A 17,096-nucleotide genomic window follows, 5' to 3' on the forward strand; every position below is an offset into this window, starting at 1 on the left:
TAGTCACCTGTCCTCAGCCTGCATCCTCCCATACCCACAATGTCCTGCTGGAAAGGAACATCACAGTGCAATGCATTGTGGGTTATGTAGTTCCTGCATGCTGTCTGTAAGCTGGGGCTGTTACAATTTGCAATGTTTTAGTCCCTCCTCCCCTGCCAGGATTTCTAATAATGCAGAAAGAGAAGAACAGTTTCGCAGCTTTGTTTTTTTTTTTACAGATTACAGTAATAGGTATATGTAGGGGTAAATAGGGGTAACGTTCCCTATGTTCCTGCATGCTGTCTGTAAGCTGGGGAGAAGTTGTTACAGTTTGCAATGTTTTAGTCCCTCCTCCCCTGCCAGGATTTCTAATGATGCAGAAAGAGAAGAACTGTTTCGCAGCTTTGTTTTTTTTTTTTTTTACAGATTACAGCAATAGGTATATGTAGGGGTAAATAGGGGTAAAGTTCCCCTTTAATGATCCCAGCCTGCCCCATGAACCGCGTAGATGTCATTGTTTGATATAAGTATTTTAATATAAAGTGGGTATGTGCTGTATAGATTTGCAAATTATTCTGCTACTAATTGTTCACCACTTTTGTCTACTTTTGTTTTAGATAACAAGATTGTCTCCCATTTGCTGGTGGCCGAACCAGAGAAGATCTATGCTATGCCCGACCCTACTGTCCCCGACAGTGATATCAAGGCCCTCACTACACTTTGCGACCTGGCGGACCGAGAATTGGTTGTAATCATTGGTTGGGCCAAACATATTCCAGGTAAGGACCTTACCTACATCGAACCCATTGCCCCATTCTACGGTGGGATTTAAAAATGATGCAACCCCTCAACCCTTACTACTATGGAGCATAGATGAAAATACAGTAGTATAAGTTCTAGTTATTCCGCAAACCACCACAATTCATCAGATTTTATTTCATAGAAATGAACTGACGAAAAAAAACAAAGAATAAAAAGCTCCACAAAATATCTCAGCGCGTTCTCCTCTGCCGCAAATCTGTCACCTCCACCACTCCACTCCTCTAAAGCAATCACGAGGGAGTCGGAGAAATAAAAGGTTTATTGGGATTTGTGGGAAGCGAGTTGCTTTACAGAAAATATCTCCATCTCTCTCCATGACCAAGGATATCATAAATACCATACGAACGCACACAGGATTGTAGATGGCGTGAAACAAGCTCCATTCTTACGCAATGAGATATATACGCCATTCCTGATACATAAAACAAATACGGCTTATATCTCGGCAGACAAAATAGAACAATTCAACCCAGCCATGATGCTGCCCCACTGCGCCCCCTAGTTTTGCTATAGAAGTTGGTAAAAACACTAATTATAGATGTAATAAAATTCACCAATGAGAATTCTACTGATAAAAACCTTAATTATAAATGCAAAAGAAGTGACCAATGAGAATGCTGATTCCCAGCACTATATTCCTGTTATCTTACATATAGACATAATTATGTCATTTTTCCCTTTATTATATGGCACAGGAATCAGACATGGGGATAAAGGGACAGACTTGTTCAGTGCTGGGAAACTGTTCTTATTGCTCCCAACTCCAAGAACATGGAGCCAGATTTACACAGATCAGCTGGGATTCTCATTGGAGGATCTTTTTGCATTTTAAAGTAGCCGTTGACTGTGGAGACTTGGGGAAAAGTTTTATTGTGGAATATTCTTTTAAGAATACAACCCTGATGTTGCTGGACTACAGCTCCCAGAATGCCTCAACCTTCATTATATGTTACATTATTCTGGGATTATTATTTCTGAGTAACGTTTGGCTGAGCAGTGCAGCACAGCAGGGTTTACTTACCCTTTAACCCTGGGCTTCAAGTATCTTAATTTACTCAATGGCACATATAGAATATATCTGCCATCCATATTACTTATTTCCTACCATCTTTGCCTGTTCCTCATTGCCACCTCCTTCCCTTTCTCTGCAGCCCTTTATATAATATCTAATCTAAATCTCTACAATTTTGGGGCAGCCTAAATAAAAACCTTCAGGGAAAGCATAACCTTTAACCCTAAAAGCCTTGAGCAAATTGTTAAATAGGGTTATCTCGTGAAAGCCACCGTTCTCTTACTCATAAATAAATGGAAATGGGCGGCTGAACAAAATCCCTTTATGCAGAATAACAGGCCAATATGTTTTACTGGGCATTTAAAACAAAATACAAAGCGAATGCAAGCTCTATTGATAAACGGGTTCTACTTGCACTTTAATTAAGCAAATGGAAACTTTTATACACTTCCTCGTTAAACATAAAGCATAGAATGCAATTTTCCAAAATGAAGTGTATTTGCGGTCTCGGTTGACTTTAACAGGGAGTCAATACACCTCAGTCTAGTGGCGTAATTATAGAGGAAGCCCAGGGGACAACCAAGACCACTGTGTCTATATCCTCTATAACTATATAGAGATCCCCCCTCCTTGGCTGCTGTTCTACCTGAGAGCAATTGGCTGGGAGTGAGGCACACTAGCCGGCAGTCAGAGGGGGGGGGCAGTTAGGGGTTACAATGAGCGCTGGGAAGGGGGGGGGATCCAGTGCCTAGTAGTTCCGCCACTGCCTCAGTCCCTGTGTTCTTGGGGTCTGTGGACAGTGGTTGGCATGGGAATGTTTTATAGGCAGCAACGCTCTGGGCTTCCTCTTCAATTTTGATTGGAAAGACCTTAACACAACTATGGGAAACCTACATCTTATGGGAAGATTTAAGCTGTGGACTTGGGTCCTATAGACTGATTTGGCCTTCTTTGGGGGGGGGGGACAGGCCTCCCCAAAAACTGGCCAGATGTCAATCGGTCAGCCTTGATTTTCTATTGGATCGAGGACCACATTGGCTTATAGATATGGTCCTCACCCCGAAAGATTGTAGTTCAACATCTTAACACAGCTATGAGAAACCTACATCTTATGGGAAGATTTGAGCTGTGGACTTGGGTCCTATAGACTGATTTGGCCTTCTATGGGGGGGGGAGGGACGGGCCTCCCCAAAAATTGGCCAGATGTCAGTCAGCCTTGATTTTCTGTTGGATTGAGGACCACATAGATACAGTCCTCACCCTGACTTTTAATATGTCCTTAATTGTTTGACCCTAGGGGGCAAACAATCACAATAGCACAATATCGCCCACCCTGGGCATATCAGGGGAAAGATTTGCTCTCGCCCTCGCCTAACGAGCAAATCTTACCATGTATGGCCACATTTACAGGTGCTGCTGAATTGCTCCCATCCCTGGCATAAGGCAAGCAATGTGCCTAGTGCAAGTATAATATTCCGACTCATAACCAAATACAATTCAGATGTTAGGAGTGCATTTGATAGTAAAATCAATGTGTTTCAGCTGTGGTTAACTTCTGTCTTTTTTCCCTAAACTACTTTGTCTTTATGCTTTGAATGCTACAATAATTTCTTTAATCAAATTGATGGAGGTCCCTTTCCCAGCCCCAACTGAAACCAATTTATTGGTCATGATACGCCGGCTATGTTGCTAAGAGTCGTAACGAACTGTCAGGCAATATCGCAGTGGAGCTAATTTGAAGTCATTAGGTGTGCAGCGTTCAGACAACAATTTGTTACAGTGGTTAGGAGCGCAGCTGACATTTCTGAATGGCTTTGTTCAGAGCTAGAACTATATGAGCCCAAGCAAATTGTAAACTAATTTAAACATCACTCTGTATTATACCACCCCGGCTACTTTTTTTTCCACCGACGCCGCTTTCTAATAAAGCGCCCCGAATTAAGTCAAAGCTGGTTAAATAGGTGAGTGTATTATTTTATTCTGCTTTTATCTTTGCAAGGCAGCTCCGCCGGGCAAATTTAAATGGAACAATAATGTTAGAAGTCACACACACAGCGGAAGTCCAGAATCTGCTTTTACTTTGATTAGTTCTGATGTAAAATGGCACAAACAAGGCAGCTAGTGGAACGGGTCGAAATCAGCTTCCCTGGCTTGTGTGCACAGAAATCCATTAGGCGGTTTCGCTTGGTCACAATGCTTTTATTTAAAAGGCAGGCGTCGGAGGATTGGACACTGGGCCGCCAAGGCAAGGGAGGTGCCTGTTTTTCCACTCAGTATAGAACTTTATAAATATCTGCGGATACAGATGAGATGTTTCTCTATGGACATTAATACTGGTGCTTCCAGGAAATGTGGAAAAAAGAACCACAAAATCACATATAGTGACCATCAAGGTGGTCGTGGGTTCTCCACTCTCAACGCATAAATAGTGGAACATTTAATATTTTAATGGGGTTTAGTAAAAAATATTTACTTACCCAGACCTGTCTCTGTCCTAGCAGAACTTACAATCAAATTTTCCAAAGTTTCTTATGGTAACCCAGATTGCTTCTGCTGTGGAATGTACCAGTATTGACTCCTTATAAGAAACCCCATCATCCTTCAGCCTAAACCCTAACTCTAAAACAGTGATCCCCAACAAGTGGTTAGTAAGCAACATGTTGCTCCCAGTGGTCTCAAAGTAGGCGCCATTTTTACATTTCTGGCTTGGAGACAAGTTTTGGAAGCCCAGAGACACAGTTTTACCCCAAGCAGAGCCTCCTGTAGGCCAGCAGTCCCCATGGGGCTACCAAATAGCCAATCACAGCTCTTATTTGCCATCCCCAAGGAACTTTTTTCATGCTTGTGTGGCTCCCCAACACTTTTTACATCTGATTGTGGCTCACCAACAATTATTACTTTTTATTATGGCCCACCAGTAAAAAAAGTTTAGGATCCCAGCTCTTAAATACACCACCTACAATACAATGCAAATTCACCCAAAGGTGACCAAACAGTCAACGGTATAAGTGGTTTTACCAAGTTTAACCCTGGCATCATACAACACTTACTCTACACAATGTGAAATGTTTTAGCACTAAAATCCCTGGCCTGTATCAGTAATGCCACACATTTCAGGGGCAGTTTTCTATAATACAAAGGTGAAGAAGATGCCCATTTGACATCATAAATGTTAACAATTTAATTAGTTTTGGTTATCTGCCTATAAAGAAGGTAGTAGGGTCTACTGATGCCTGATAGAATCATCTGGTTGGATATTTACCCATGTGTGATTGGATGACAGGAGGATCTGCCTCCAAAGAGCCCACTTGTAAGGATCTAAAAGATCACCCAATTGGTCTGAATTACAACCATAGTTGCAGTTACCCCCACTAACCAGCAATTAGTTATGAACAGTCTACTAAACTGGAAAATGAAAGTGAAGACCTGACTGGCTGCTACTGACAACTTGTCTATATCCATAAATCAGCCGTTATATCAGCCAAACCCATAAGCTATCTCCCTTCATGTATGGCCACCTTTAGCTACTGAGTAGTTCTTATCCAGACTAGGCTTTAGGGGCATCAGAAAAACAACTCTTTAGGTTTTAGTAAACTACACTACAATAGCAAAAGATACCAGATTAAATATTAATTTAAATAAAAAAAATATACAGTATATATATGCACCCCAATGGGATTGTCAGTCATTAGCCAAGGATATATCCAGGTAAAGGCACATTTAGAGTCTGGGACCCCAGGTCAAAGACTCTCTCTAAAAGTAAATATTTCCTTCCGGAAGGTTCTGCTACAGAATATGCTTGCCTCACAAAACATTTAGTGTCCATGGATGTCTAAGTTGACTAAAGAGAAAGGAAAAAAAAGCAAATTCTGCTATCCATGGGTAGCCTTGGAAACGGCTATGGCACATTTGACCCCATTTATGTTAAGAGACTAAATAGAAAAAGAGAACAATCCTTTTCTGTGCTTTTCGATAAGGGAAGGTCACTGATATAATCTGTGCTTTGCACTATTTAGCCGCAGATGACAAAAATCAAATTGCAGAAGGGGCTTGACATGCTAAAGGGCAGATCTGATGGGCCTGTGTCTCCGAGATTCCAGCCTGTCTGTGAGTGACGGAGATGCTTGGTTGAACTGGGCGAACAAAGAGGGGGCCAGTGATTGACAACACAGAGATGTACCCCGGAGCCCTAAATAAACACAGTCGGAAGGGTTAAATACTTGACAGAAGTCAAAATTCTGGGCAAAGTGTGAAAATCTAGTAATTAAGTTAGTAAAACAATCACTGGCCATGGGTAAATCATTAATCTCAACTGTACCATTCTGTGCTGAAAAAATCCATATGTTTATATATATATATATATACTGTATATACTTTTCTGTTTTTGCTTGCGAGATAAATCAATAGATAGTTTGACAGGGAGACTTTCTTAAGGTAACATATTATACTGTGAGCCAATTAGAATCTATCTATCTATCTATCTACCTGTCTGTCTATCTATATATATATCTTCTTTTCTGTCTGTCTGTCTATCTATCATCTATCTATCTATCTATCTAGCTATCTATCTTTTTATCTATAAGGGATGAACCAAATCCACTATTTTCTTTCCTTTTCTTTTCCTTCATGAAAGATTCGGCCGAATACCGAACCGAATGCGAATCCTAACTTCTGTGTTTATGTGACAAAAACTCACGTGATTTTAAGGGTTCGATTTGGTTCGGCCAGGAACGTGGATTCGAGCTGAAACCTGGATTTGGTGCATCCCTACTATCTATATCTATCTGTTTGCCTGTCTGTCTGTCTGCCTATCTTTCTTTATCTATCTATCTATCTATCTATCTATCTGTCTGTCTGTCTGTCTGTCTGTCTATCTATCAATCTTTGCCTTATTATCTGTCTGTCTATCTATATAAATCTGTTTTGCTGTCTGTCTCTATCTATCTATTATCTATCTATCTATCTATCTATCTATCTATCATCTATCTATCTATCTATCTATCTATCTATCTATCTATCATCTATCTATCTATCTATCTATCTATCTATCATCTATCTATCTATCTATCTATCTATCATCTATCTACCTATCTATCTATCTATCTATCGATCTATCATCTATCTATCTAGCTATCTATCTATCAACCCTGTAGTTCCTTTTACCAGCTGCCCAACCCCAACAATTGTGTTATTACCCCTCCTTATACTTATCCCTAAACTGCCATATTGGCTTATAAACTGTATGATGACACGTCCACTCAGACCAGCACACAAAGTGTTAAATCCCCCCAATCATTTCCCGCACGTAAAGACCATTGACTATGCGCAGTAATAGCAGCCTGGGTTTGGTGGTCCCTATTTCTCCCCCCTTTGGTTGAAGTTAAAAGGTGGATAAAATCAGGTGTATGCCAAGGGGCCGGTGCGTTACAGTTTCTTTTGTCTTTTTCCAATCCAAAGGGAGAGCAAAATACATATCTAGTGGCCTTTATCAGCAAATAGAATTAGCCTAGTAAGATTTATAAATCAAATAAATGGAAGGTATTTTGTTGTGAGGCATGATGGCGGCTTATCTAGGGGATGGGGACCGATCACAATGGCATTAGGGAAATGCTTGACTTTAGTTAGAGAAGCGTAAGGGCATAAGAACAGATGATGTTGGCCCTAATAGCCCTTCCTAAGAATGACAGCACCCCGGCCATTAGCATTCTTTTCTACGCCTGGAAATTGCTCATGCCTCGCTTTCCTGCTCCCTATCTGCCCGAGTCTTTTTTATTTCTCTTTCAATTTTGTCCGCGCTCGGATAAGCGCACGCTAACACAATATGATTGAGCTGTAAAATGGAACGCTGTCGCCTCTAATCTCTTTTATGTAGATATGGCGGCCCCCTTCCACACTCCCTGCCCATTGTGGTCTCGCCTTAGCGAGAAGGGACTTTAGGGTATTGGCGGCAGTGTCAGAGGATGGGATAAGGAGATTACCAGCCAGGGAACATATCTATTGCTCCTTTTTTTTTGTTGTGCCCTCAGCTCCGAGGCATTACCACTGTTGCAACATTGATTGTATATTGTACAACTATATAAGACTATATAAAACTAGTACCTCTCCCAATTCCACATCCTCCTGTTAACTAGTTTATATTGAGCTTTGTCACTTTTCATATGGTTTCCTTATTGTTTCATAAAGGTCCCCATACACGGGCCGATTGTAGCTGCCGATATGGGTCCCTTGGACCGATTCGGCAGCTTATCGGCTCATGTAGGGGCAGAAACGAGGGGCCTGCCCGACCGATATCTGGCCTGAAATTGGGCAGATATCGATCAACCAGGTTAGAAAATTCAGTCGGATCGGGGACCACATCGGCTCGTTGGCCCATTGCCGCCAATATCATTTGATCGTTTGGCCCCAGGGCCAAACGTTCAAATTATTTTTTTTTACCTACATGCTCCCCTATATCCCCCCCGTAGGTGTGGATATCGGGTGAAGAGAATCTCAGCGTGTATGGGGACCTTAAGTCAACATTGTCATGTCATTGTCGGAATGGGTTTGTTACTGTGAGAGCTGTGAAGTTGTGGGATTCCCTCCGCGAATCAGTCGTGCTGGCTGATACATTATATAGCTTTAAGAAGGGGTTGGATGGCTGTTTAGCAAGTGAGGGAATACAGGGTTATGGGAGATAGCTCTTAGTACTAGTTGCCCTAGGGACTGGTCCGATTGCCATCTTGGAGTTAGGAAAGAATTTTTTCCTCCTCTGAGGCAAATTAGAGAGGCTTCAGATGGGGTTTTTTGCCTTCCTCTGGATCAACTAGTAGTTAGGCAGGTTATATATAGGCATTATGGTTGAACGTGATGGACGTAAGTCTTTTTTCAACTTATTATGTTACTATGTACTATGTTACTATGTGTTCCCTTTAATTTATCTCCATGTAGCTGCGGGGACACGATAGGGACGAGGAAGAATCTAACAAAGCAGACACTACATTTCACTTTTGGTTCTTGGAGACTATGCCTTGCATTCCTATACATAAAAGCAGCAGGGGACCTGGAGACTGGAGGGCTGAGGGAAGCGCATACCACTGAAAAGCATGGTACCCTGGCACAGGGATAATGTGTTGTATGGTAGGAAGTCACAACTTGGCGCTACATGATCTAGGGGCTACTGTATCGTATTAAAGACGCACATAGCTTTAATTCCAAAGTTGTATCACATAGTTGAGGAAGGCTGATATGCTGGGAGAAATACATTATCCCAGGCAGATAAAACAGATACTTTTCCATAAATGGCACCAACACTCTAAATGCAATCCAAAAATTCAACAATGTTTCAGGTATCGACGAAGGGGCATGTCCCTGAAACATTGTTGGATTTTTGTTCAGCTTAATAAACCACAGGGGCTTGTACCTGTTATGAATTGCCTTTAGAGTTCCTATCACATTCTTTATAAAGGGGATCTAAACCAACTGCACTCTCTAGTTGTCTAGATGACCAAAAACTCATTTATGGATGTAAGAGATGCCACAAGTGAGACCGCTGCTCATTAGCACTATGGCAGCCATCTTGCTGAAGGAAATGATCATTTTGCCTTCATGATATCACACTGTAATCAAAGTCAGAACAGAGGGCATACTGTTATTTAGTTGTTCCATCGTATGGCGCCATTGGAGGGTTTATTTAAATGGCGAGGCCTTGGAGAGCTAGGCAAACGTTGTAATGCTGCAAGAATACAGCCCTAATGTTGCTTGACTATAGCTTATAGTCATTCCTTGGTGCCTTTGAAAGGGGATCGGGCAAGACTTGGATGCCATTGGAAGACCCCACTTCGACTAAATAACTATTAAGGCCGCTAAACATGGGCCAATAAAAGTTGCCAACAGTCATAGTCGGTAGCTTATCAGCCCATGTATGGGGCCCTCAGGTGGACTTGTCCGACCAATATCTGGAGCAGGATTAAAAATCCTATTGGTCCAAGGAGTGAATGGCTTGTTGGTGTGGTCTTCACCCCTATGACCTGGATCCTATCTATGTGATCCAGTTGTTCTAGGTCCGAACGATCGTATTAATTTGATATCACCCACCTCAAGGGTATATCGAGGAAAGATCTTTCAGTGTATTAACTGCTTTGGGCTAACCAAGCAGATTAGAGCAATATGACTAGGGAACTAATGAGTGTCCATGCACCATATATATATACAGGTATGGGATCCCTTATCTGGAAACCCATTATCCAGAAAGCTCCGAATTTCGGAAAACCTGTCTCCCATAGACTCCATTTTAATCAAATAATTCAGAATTTTAAAACTGATTTTCTTTTAATAAGAGAATAAGACTACCTTGTAATTGATCCCAACTAAGATATAAATAATCCTTATTGGATGCAAAACAATCCTATTGGGTTTAATTAATGTTTTATTGATTTTTTTAGTAGACTTAAGGTATGGAGATCCAAATTACGGAAAGACTCGGAATACCCTTGGTCCCGAGCATTCTGGATAACGGGTCCTATACCTGTAGTGAGACTGACAGAACCAAATATTATCCAAAAAGCCAAAAGAATGCATGCAAAGGGTTACAAAAAAATGCGTTCCTGCTTTTAATGAAATATGATGTTCTTTAGAGTAGAGGATGATTTCCTTGAGACCAGATCACAATTTTGGAATGACTTTAGCAACATCCCTGTAATGTAAGTGTCTAATTGACATTCAGAGAAATGTGCAATGTCCCCTTGTCTTAAATAGAGGCAGGAAACATTAAGCTCTTAAAGATGTGCCTAACAGGAAGATAAAGGAACTGAATGGAATGCCTCCATGCTTCAAAAAGTACTAACTCGCCTCCCGAAATCAGCTTTCTCTTGTACGAATTAAGGGGAAAAGTAGTTGTGCGACATTAATTGAAATAAATCCAGTAAAAAGTGGGCCAGTTTCTCTACTTCAGTAGATTTAACAACTGCACAGTCGCAATCCGTTGTGTTTGCATATTAGCCACTGTTTCTTTGGGTCCAAAATTGTATTGACGTGACAGGTTTTGCCTCCAAACATTGTCTTATTGCGCCAATTGGTAAGTCTTCTGGCTTGATGTATTGTGTTTACGCCTATTGACACGGACATATGTAGGGTAGTATGATAGTAGGGAAACTCTCAAAGTTTGCCCAGGTTTTTTACCCTATAGCGGATGTTTGCTCTCCAGCAAGCAAATTCTCCTAATGGTTGGTTGGTTTGGGTCAGTGATCCCCAACCAGTGGCTCGTGAGCAGCATGTTGCTCCCCAACCCATTGGATGTTGCCCCAAGTGGCCTCAAAGCAGGGAGTTATTTTTGAGTTCCTGACTTGGGGGCAAGATTTGGTGGAAAAAAAACAGGATTTACTACCAATAAAGCCCCTGTAAGCTGATAGGGTGCAAAGAGGCCCCTAATCACAGTTCTTATTTAGCACCTCCATTAACTTTTATGGTGCTGTGTTGCTCTCCAAGTCTTTCTACATTTGACTGTGGCTCACGAGTAAGAAAGGTTGGGGACCCCTGCTTTGGGTTAATAGACCTAGTGCAAGCTTTCATTTGTACTTTTTATTTACATTATCCCATAGATAAGCTATACATTGAACCTCATTATAACTCAAGTCTATCTAAATGGCTCTGGCGTCAGACTTGGGCGTTATTAGGATGTATCCCTCCTCCTGCATTTTTCCGCTAGTGAAGAAAATGGCAACTGTGCAATTAGCTTTATTTTCTTCTTGTTTCTACTTATTACAAGATATTTTTTCTTTATCCTAATTGAGTCAACAGTCAAACTCTTGTCACCTAATATAAAGGGGCATAACAGGGTCCCCTTTAGGAACCGTTAGCTGTTTCCTGTCACAAAATGGGACCCCCAAGTCCCATCATATTCACCTCATTGACCATCCCTTTATCTCTCCCAGACAGTCTCCCAGTGATAGAATGTCTGTCATCTCCTTGGATCTGACACTCTACAGATATTGATTAATAGTCGCCTGAAGCTCCTTTTAGCAAATCAAATTTTCACTTGTAGCAAGGAACTCACCTCTGATTTATTCAGCAAAGTGCAATGCACCAAATTGACTTTGACATTCAAGTGGAAACAGTAACAAACATGCGAGGGAACCGAAAAAACATAAATTGCACAGCAGGCACCTTTGGCGGGTGGCGTGTATGTAGAACATAGGGCAATTCATTTATAATAATATTACTTTCCAATTATTTAATAGGTTTCCTCTAGTTTCCAACTAGGGTCCAAAACTGTAATGATAGGTACATTTATTCCTTTTGAAACTGACCCTTTAGGCAACTAGAATTCATTCTCTGTAGAGTAAAAAATCAGATCAATATAAATAAAGTAGGAGATGATGGTACAGGTATGGGACCTGTTATCCAGAATGCTCGGGACCTGGGGTTTTCTGGATAAGGGATCTTTCCGTAATTTGGATCTCCATAACTTAAGCTAAAAATATTTCAAACATTGAATAAACCAAATAGGGCTGTTGTGCCCCCAATAAGGGGTAATTATATCTTAGTTGGGATCAAGTACAGGTACTGTTTTATTATTACAGAGAAAAGGGAATCATTTAACCATGAAATAAACCCAATAGGGCTGTTCTGCCCCCAATAAGGGGTAATTATATCTTAGTTGGGATCAAGTACAGGTACTGTTTTATTATTACAGAGAAAAGGGAATCATTTAACCATTAAATAACCCCAATAGGGCTGTTCTACCCCCAATAAGGGGTAATTATATCTTAGTTGGGATCAAGTACAGGTACTGTGTTATTATTACAGAGAAAAGGGAATCATTTAACCATTAAATAAACCCAATAGGGCTGTTCTGCCCCCAATAAGGGGTAATTATATCTTAGTTGGGATCAAGTACAGGTACTGTGTTATTATTACAGAGAAAAGGGAATCATTTAACCATTAAATAAACCCAATAGGACAGTTCTGCCCCCAATAAGGGGTAATTATATCTTAGTTGGGATCAAGTACAGGTACTGTTTTATTATTACAGAGAAAAGGGAATCATTTAACCATTAAATAAACCCAATAGGGCTGTTCTGCCCCCAATAAGGGGTAATTATATCTTAGTTGGGATCAAGTACAGGTACTGTTTTATTATTACAGAGAAAAGGGAATCATTTAACCATTAAATAAACCCAATAGGGCTGTTCTGCCCCCAATAAGGGGTAATAATATCTTAGTTGGGATCAAGTACAGGTACTGTTTTATTATTACAGAGAAAAGGGAATCATTTAACCATTAAATAAACCCAATAGGGCTGTTCTGCCCCCAATAAGAAAAAGGAAAGGAAATACTTTTTAAAACTTAGAATTATTTGCTTATAATGGAGTCTATGGGAGATGGCCTTTCTGTAATTTGGAACTTTCTGGATAACGGGTTTCCAGATAAGGGATCCCATACCTGTAGTTCTAACCTAAAAACCTCTCTTGCTAGAGGTGTCCACCCTGGTGGCCTACAGCTGCTGTTGGACTACTAATAGGAATGACTGAGATGCCCAGGTTACTCTCCATTTCAGAAGAAACAAGCAATTAAATATATCTTGTGTCTAACCATTGTCTCTATAAGTTACTGGGCTTCACAGCACAATATTTTATGCCCCCTCATCTAGTCTATACACCTAGAACTGTTGGCCCGGAGTGGCTCTTTGGTCATGATCTGGGAGTCATTTTGTCAATTGTGTCAATAATGGCAATAATTGTCAATAGTGGCAAATGTCTGCAAGGCCAATCCCTGTACAGATATATAATGCACAGATAGGTCTCTTGCCTAAGCATGAATAGTGCTCCTCTCCCTATTTGTGAGAAAGGTAGCAGATAACTTTGTGTTAGGAAGCAAATCGAATCTCCCGGGGGGTGGGGGGGGGGGCTGGAAATGTAGCATTTAATGTGAAACACATGTAGAGAGGCATGCTCATTTGCAGAACATTGCCACCACACAATCTAGGTAATAATGCAAGGAACAGACAGCAGCTAGCATATGCTGTAGGCTTAACAAATGTTTGTTGACAGGGCTGGCCGAACAGCTTAGGGAAGCCAGGTGGTTGCTTCGGAGACAGATTTTTATGTGAGAAGAAATGTTAATGGTATCTGTCGGCTGCGGTTCTGCTATATGTTCTTTGCTTGGGGAAAGATGTATCTTAGTTAGTTGGTTCCGCTCTTCATGCAAGAGTCCTGCCATCTTTGAAAGGGGGCACGTGGTTGGTGAACCCAAGTTAGATGTTTTATTGGCCTTCATCATGGCTGTAAGCCTTTCATATGCAGTAGGTATGTCAAAAACATGACGGGCTTCATCTGTATATAGTGAAAAAGAAATTCCCCTACCATTTGGTGATTCAGGGATTCGGCAGAATCCATCAGGGTGGCTTTAGAGGTTTGGCCGAACCCAAAAAAGTAGGTTTGGTGCATCCCTAGAATATAGTTAGTAGGCACTGGGTGCTTTTTGCATGAATTAAATATACTATATGGGATGCAATAGCACAGTAAACATTCAGGCTATCTAAGATTTTATTCTCAATTCTTTTTGGAAAGACCTGTGCTTTGAGACTTCTTAGAATCCAGCCTGAAAATGACTCCTTTTCTTTATAGTTGTCTTCACTCCCACTTAAGCCACATTGGAAAAAGGGATTAATTACACGGATAAAGTAGCTGCTAGTGGCCAGTCAGCATGTTTCTGCCAGGGTCACGCAGTGCCCCCGAGTGTATATAGTGCGTGTCAGGGAAAGACAGAGTGCCGGGGTCACCCAGGAAATTTACCGAGGAAAGTCAGCATTTTATTCTAAAGTCAGTCGTTTCGCAAATCATTATCAGGTATCTTGACCTGGTTTAAATAGTTCAAATTCTGTATTTTCAATGGAATCTTGTGTGTGTGCATTTGTGCTTGGATATCTTGCATACTGTGGAGCTACAACTTGCTGCTCCAAATGTTCTGCTTTAGCCACATTCTATAATGGCCACTCCTGAACCATGTTCTTAGGGTCCCCATACACCATAAGATCTGCTCGTTTGGCGATGTCACCAAGCGAGCGGATCTTCTCCCGATATCCCCACCTACGGGTGGGCGATATCGGGGGAATTTAGGGTAATTCGATCGTTTGGCCAGATTTTCTAACCTGCCCGATCGAGATTGGTCGGGCAGGCCTGTCGGGAGTGCCCACACACGGGCCGATTAGCTGCCGAATCGGTCCAAAGGACCGATATCGGCAGCTACTATCGGCCCGTGTATGGGGACCTTTAGTCCAGATGACATCAGTAATGACATTGTGTGGTCCTTCATTGTTCACCCTAAGCAGCAGGTCCCACTGGTGTTGCTGGCTCCATTGTGCCTTCAGCCCTAGCAGATAACAAATAAGCTATTTAGTGTTATTGGAGACATTGTAATAATAGGTGCTTATTTTCTCCAGGTCTAGAAATCCACAGGAACCAATCAGACATTTTCTTCAAATAGCAGACTAGTAAATGTTACCTGCTTATGCGTTGCTCACATGATTTAACCATTTCCTTATAACCTAAGTACTAAGTTGGCTGTAGGGTGCCTCTTCAATCAAGGCACCCTACACGTCTCTAGAAAGAAAGTCTTTCTTGTAACCATTTTTATAGACCCGCATTGTGTATAAATAAGTGTGAAATAGTGTATACACGATGCTTCTTTAGATTTGCCCTGACTTGACCTAATTTTGGAGAGGATTTACCTACACTCCTACACATACTAGAGGATTATACTAGAGGATAGGCTGCAGCAGAATTAACCCATTTAACAAAGTCAGGCATGCTGGGACACAGCGTCAGCAGAATTGTCAGCTCTGCAGGCAGGCAAGGGGATACCCCTATTTGTTGGCAAAAAAATTGAATGACAACCATATATATAAGGGTTAATACAGTAACAGATGCAAGGCTTAGTTTAGGTCTATTAAGTCATAGTAACCAATTAGATGATTGCTTTCAGTGAACTACAGTTCCCAGAAACCAATGTAGCCCCCATTTTTTAAAATAACAAAGTTTTTGTACTTTCAGGGATATACAGCAGGGTATAAATTGTAGGAGCATATTATACAGGGGATTATTTACCCCTGATGTAAAATGCAAAGTTATGTCTTGTGACACAAGTGACACCACCGCATACTGATTATATACCTGAAGACCTTATCAAGCACCATTAAATGGGGCAAGTTATTTCATTATCTCATTAAAAAGTACCAAGTGGCAGTTAGTAGAGAAGTTTACAGTCTAGGCCTCCCTGTTGTTATGGCTCAGGTACAAAATCCATCAATTCCTCAAAAGCCAAAGGGCACAGTTTGGACCTTCCTGATCTAGATACAGAAGGAATCATTTATGAACATAGGTGCCCAAATCAATCCATCAGGTCTTTGCTTTCAAGTGGTAGACTGTCAAACCTGACTGCTGATTGGCTGCTACCCGCAGCTGCACTTGTGCAAGTTAGCACCTATGTTCATAAACGAGCTGCAGGAACTGATGTATAAATATGCGCAGTTATGTTTGCCATGTATATAGCTGGTGGCACATTCAACAATAAATCACAGTCTCATTTCTGGCGGTGCTCAAGGATCAGACCTTATTATTGCTGTAGAGGCTCACAATCTATTGAAGAGCCCTTCAGGCATGAATGATGTTAATACAGTGAGCAGGCAACAGAGACACATATATTACAGTCATTGGAACCCGTCAGCGGCAGGACCAGCGGAAAAGCTATAATCTTCATGTGCTTCCCTAGTAGGTTTGGGATCCTCTTATCAAAGCTCTTTGCATCCTTTTGTTTATTGAAGAAGACAGAAAGACGGTGTCGAGGCTGCTTACTCAGGGATATCATGCTTGTTGGCAGAGAAGTGATTGCCAGTTGAAAAAACAAGGCATTATTGCTCATTTTTCCCCTCTTATTAGTTTGATTACATTTGCAAATCAAATCAATCCATCAGACATGATCAGGCCGCGTCCGCGTTTCAAGCAATAGTAATCTCCGTCTAATAAGATGCAAATGTGTCACATCGGAAAGTAACCAATAAATCACGGCCTTGTCTTTGGCAATCATTAAATATCAGAACCAACAGTCAATTTTTAGTATTTTCAATTTGCGATATGCCGCTGGAATATAAAGATAGATGGACGTAATTACACAAAACCAAACACTATTTCAGTTCATTCCAGACAGCAAATTTAGTGGAAGGTATAACTGGCTTGTCATCACACTACATTATTTCTGCCGGTTCATGCAAAGTTCACAGACAAGCTTCAAATGGACATCGGATTTTTTA

The 17,096-nt window shown here is 41.2% G+C and overlaps 1 protein-coding gene across 9 annotated transcripts in view; it reads left to right on the top strand.

Moving 5' to 3' along the window:
- Window positions 1-17,096, top strand: part of esrrg (estrogen related receptor gamma) — a 161,027-nt gene that overhangs the window by 111,075 nt on the left and 32,856 nt on the right. For all 9 annotated transcript variants that reach the window (XM_012962574.3, XM_012962576.3, XM_031901422.1 and 6 more), the window contains 1 exon segment: window positions 597-758. In XM_012962574.3, coding sequence (XP_012818028.1) covers window positions 597-758 — 162 coding nt within the window.

This window comes from Xenopus tropicalis, chromosome 5, assembly GCF_000004195.4.
Source record: "Xenopus tropicalis strain Nigerian chromosome 5, UCB_Xtro_10.0, whole genome shotgun sequence".
Lineage (NCBI taxonomy): Eukaryota > Metazoa > Chordata > Amphibia > Anura > Pipidae > Xenopus > Xenopus tropicalis.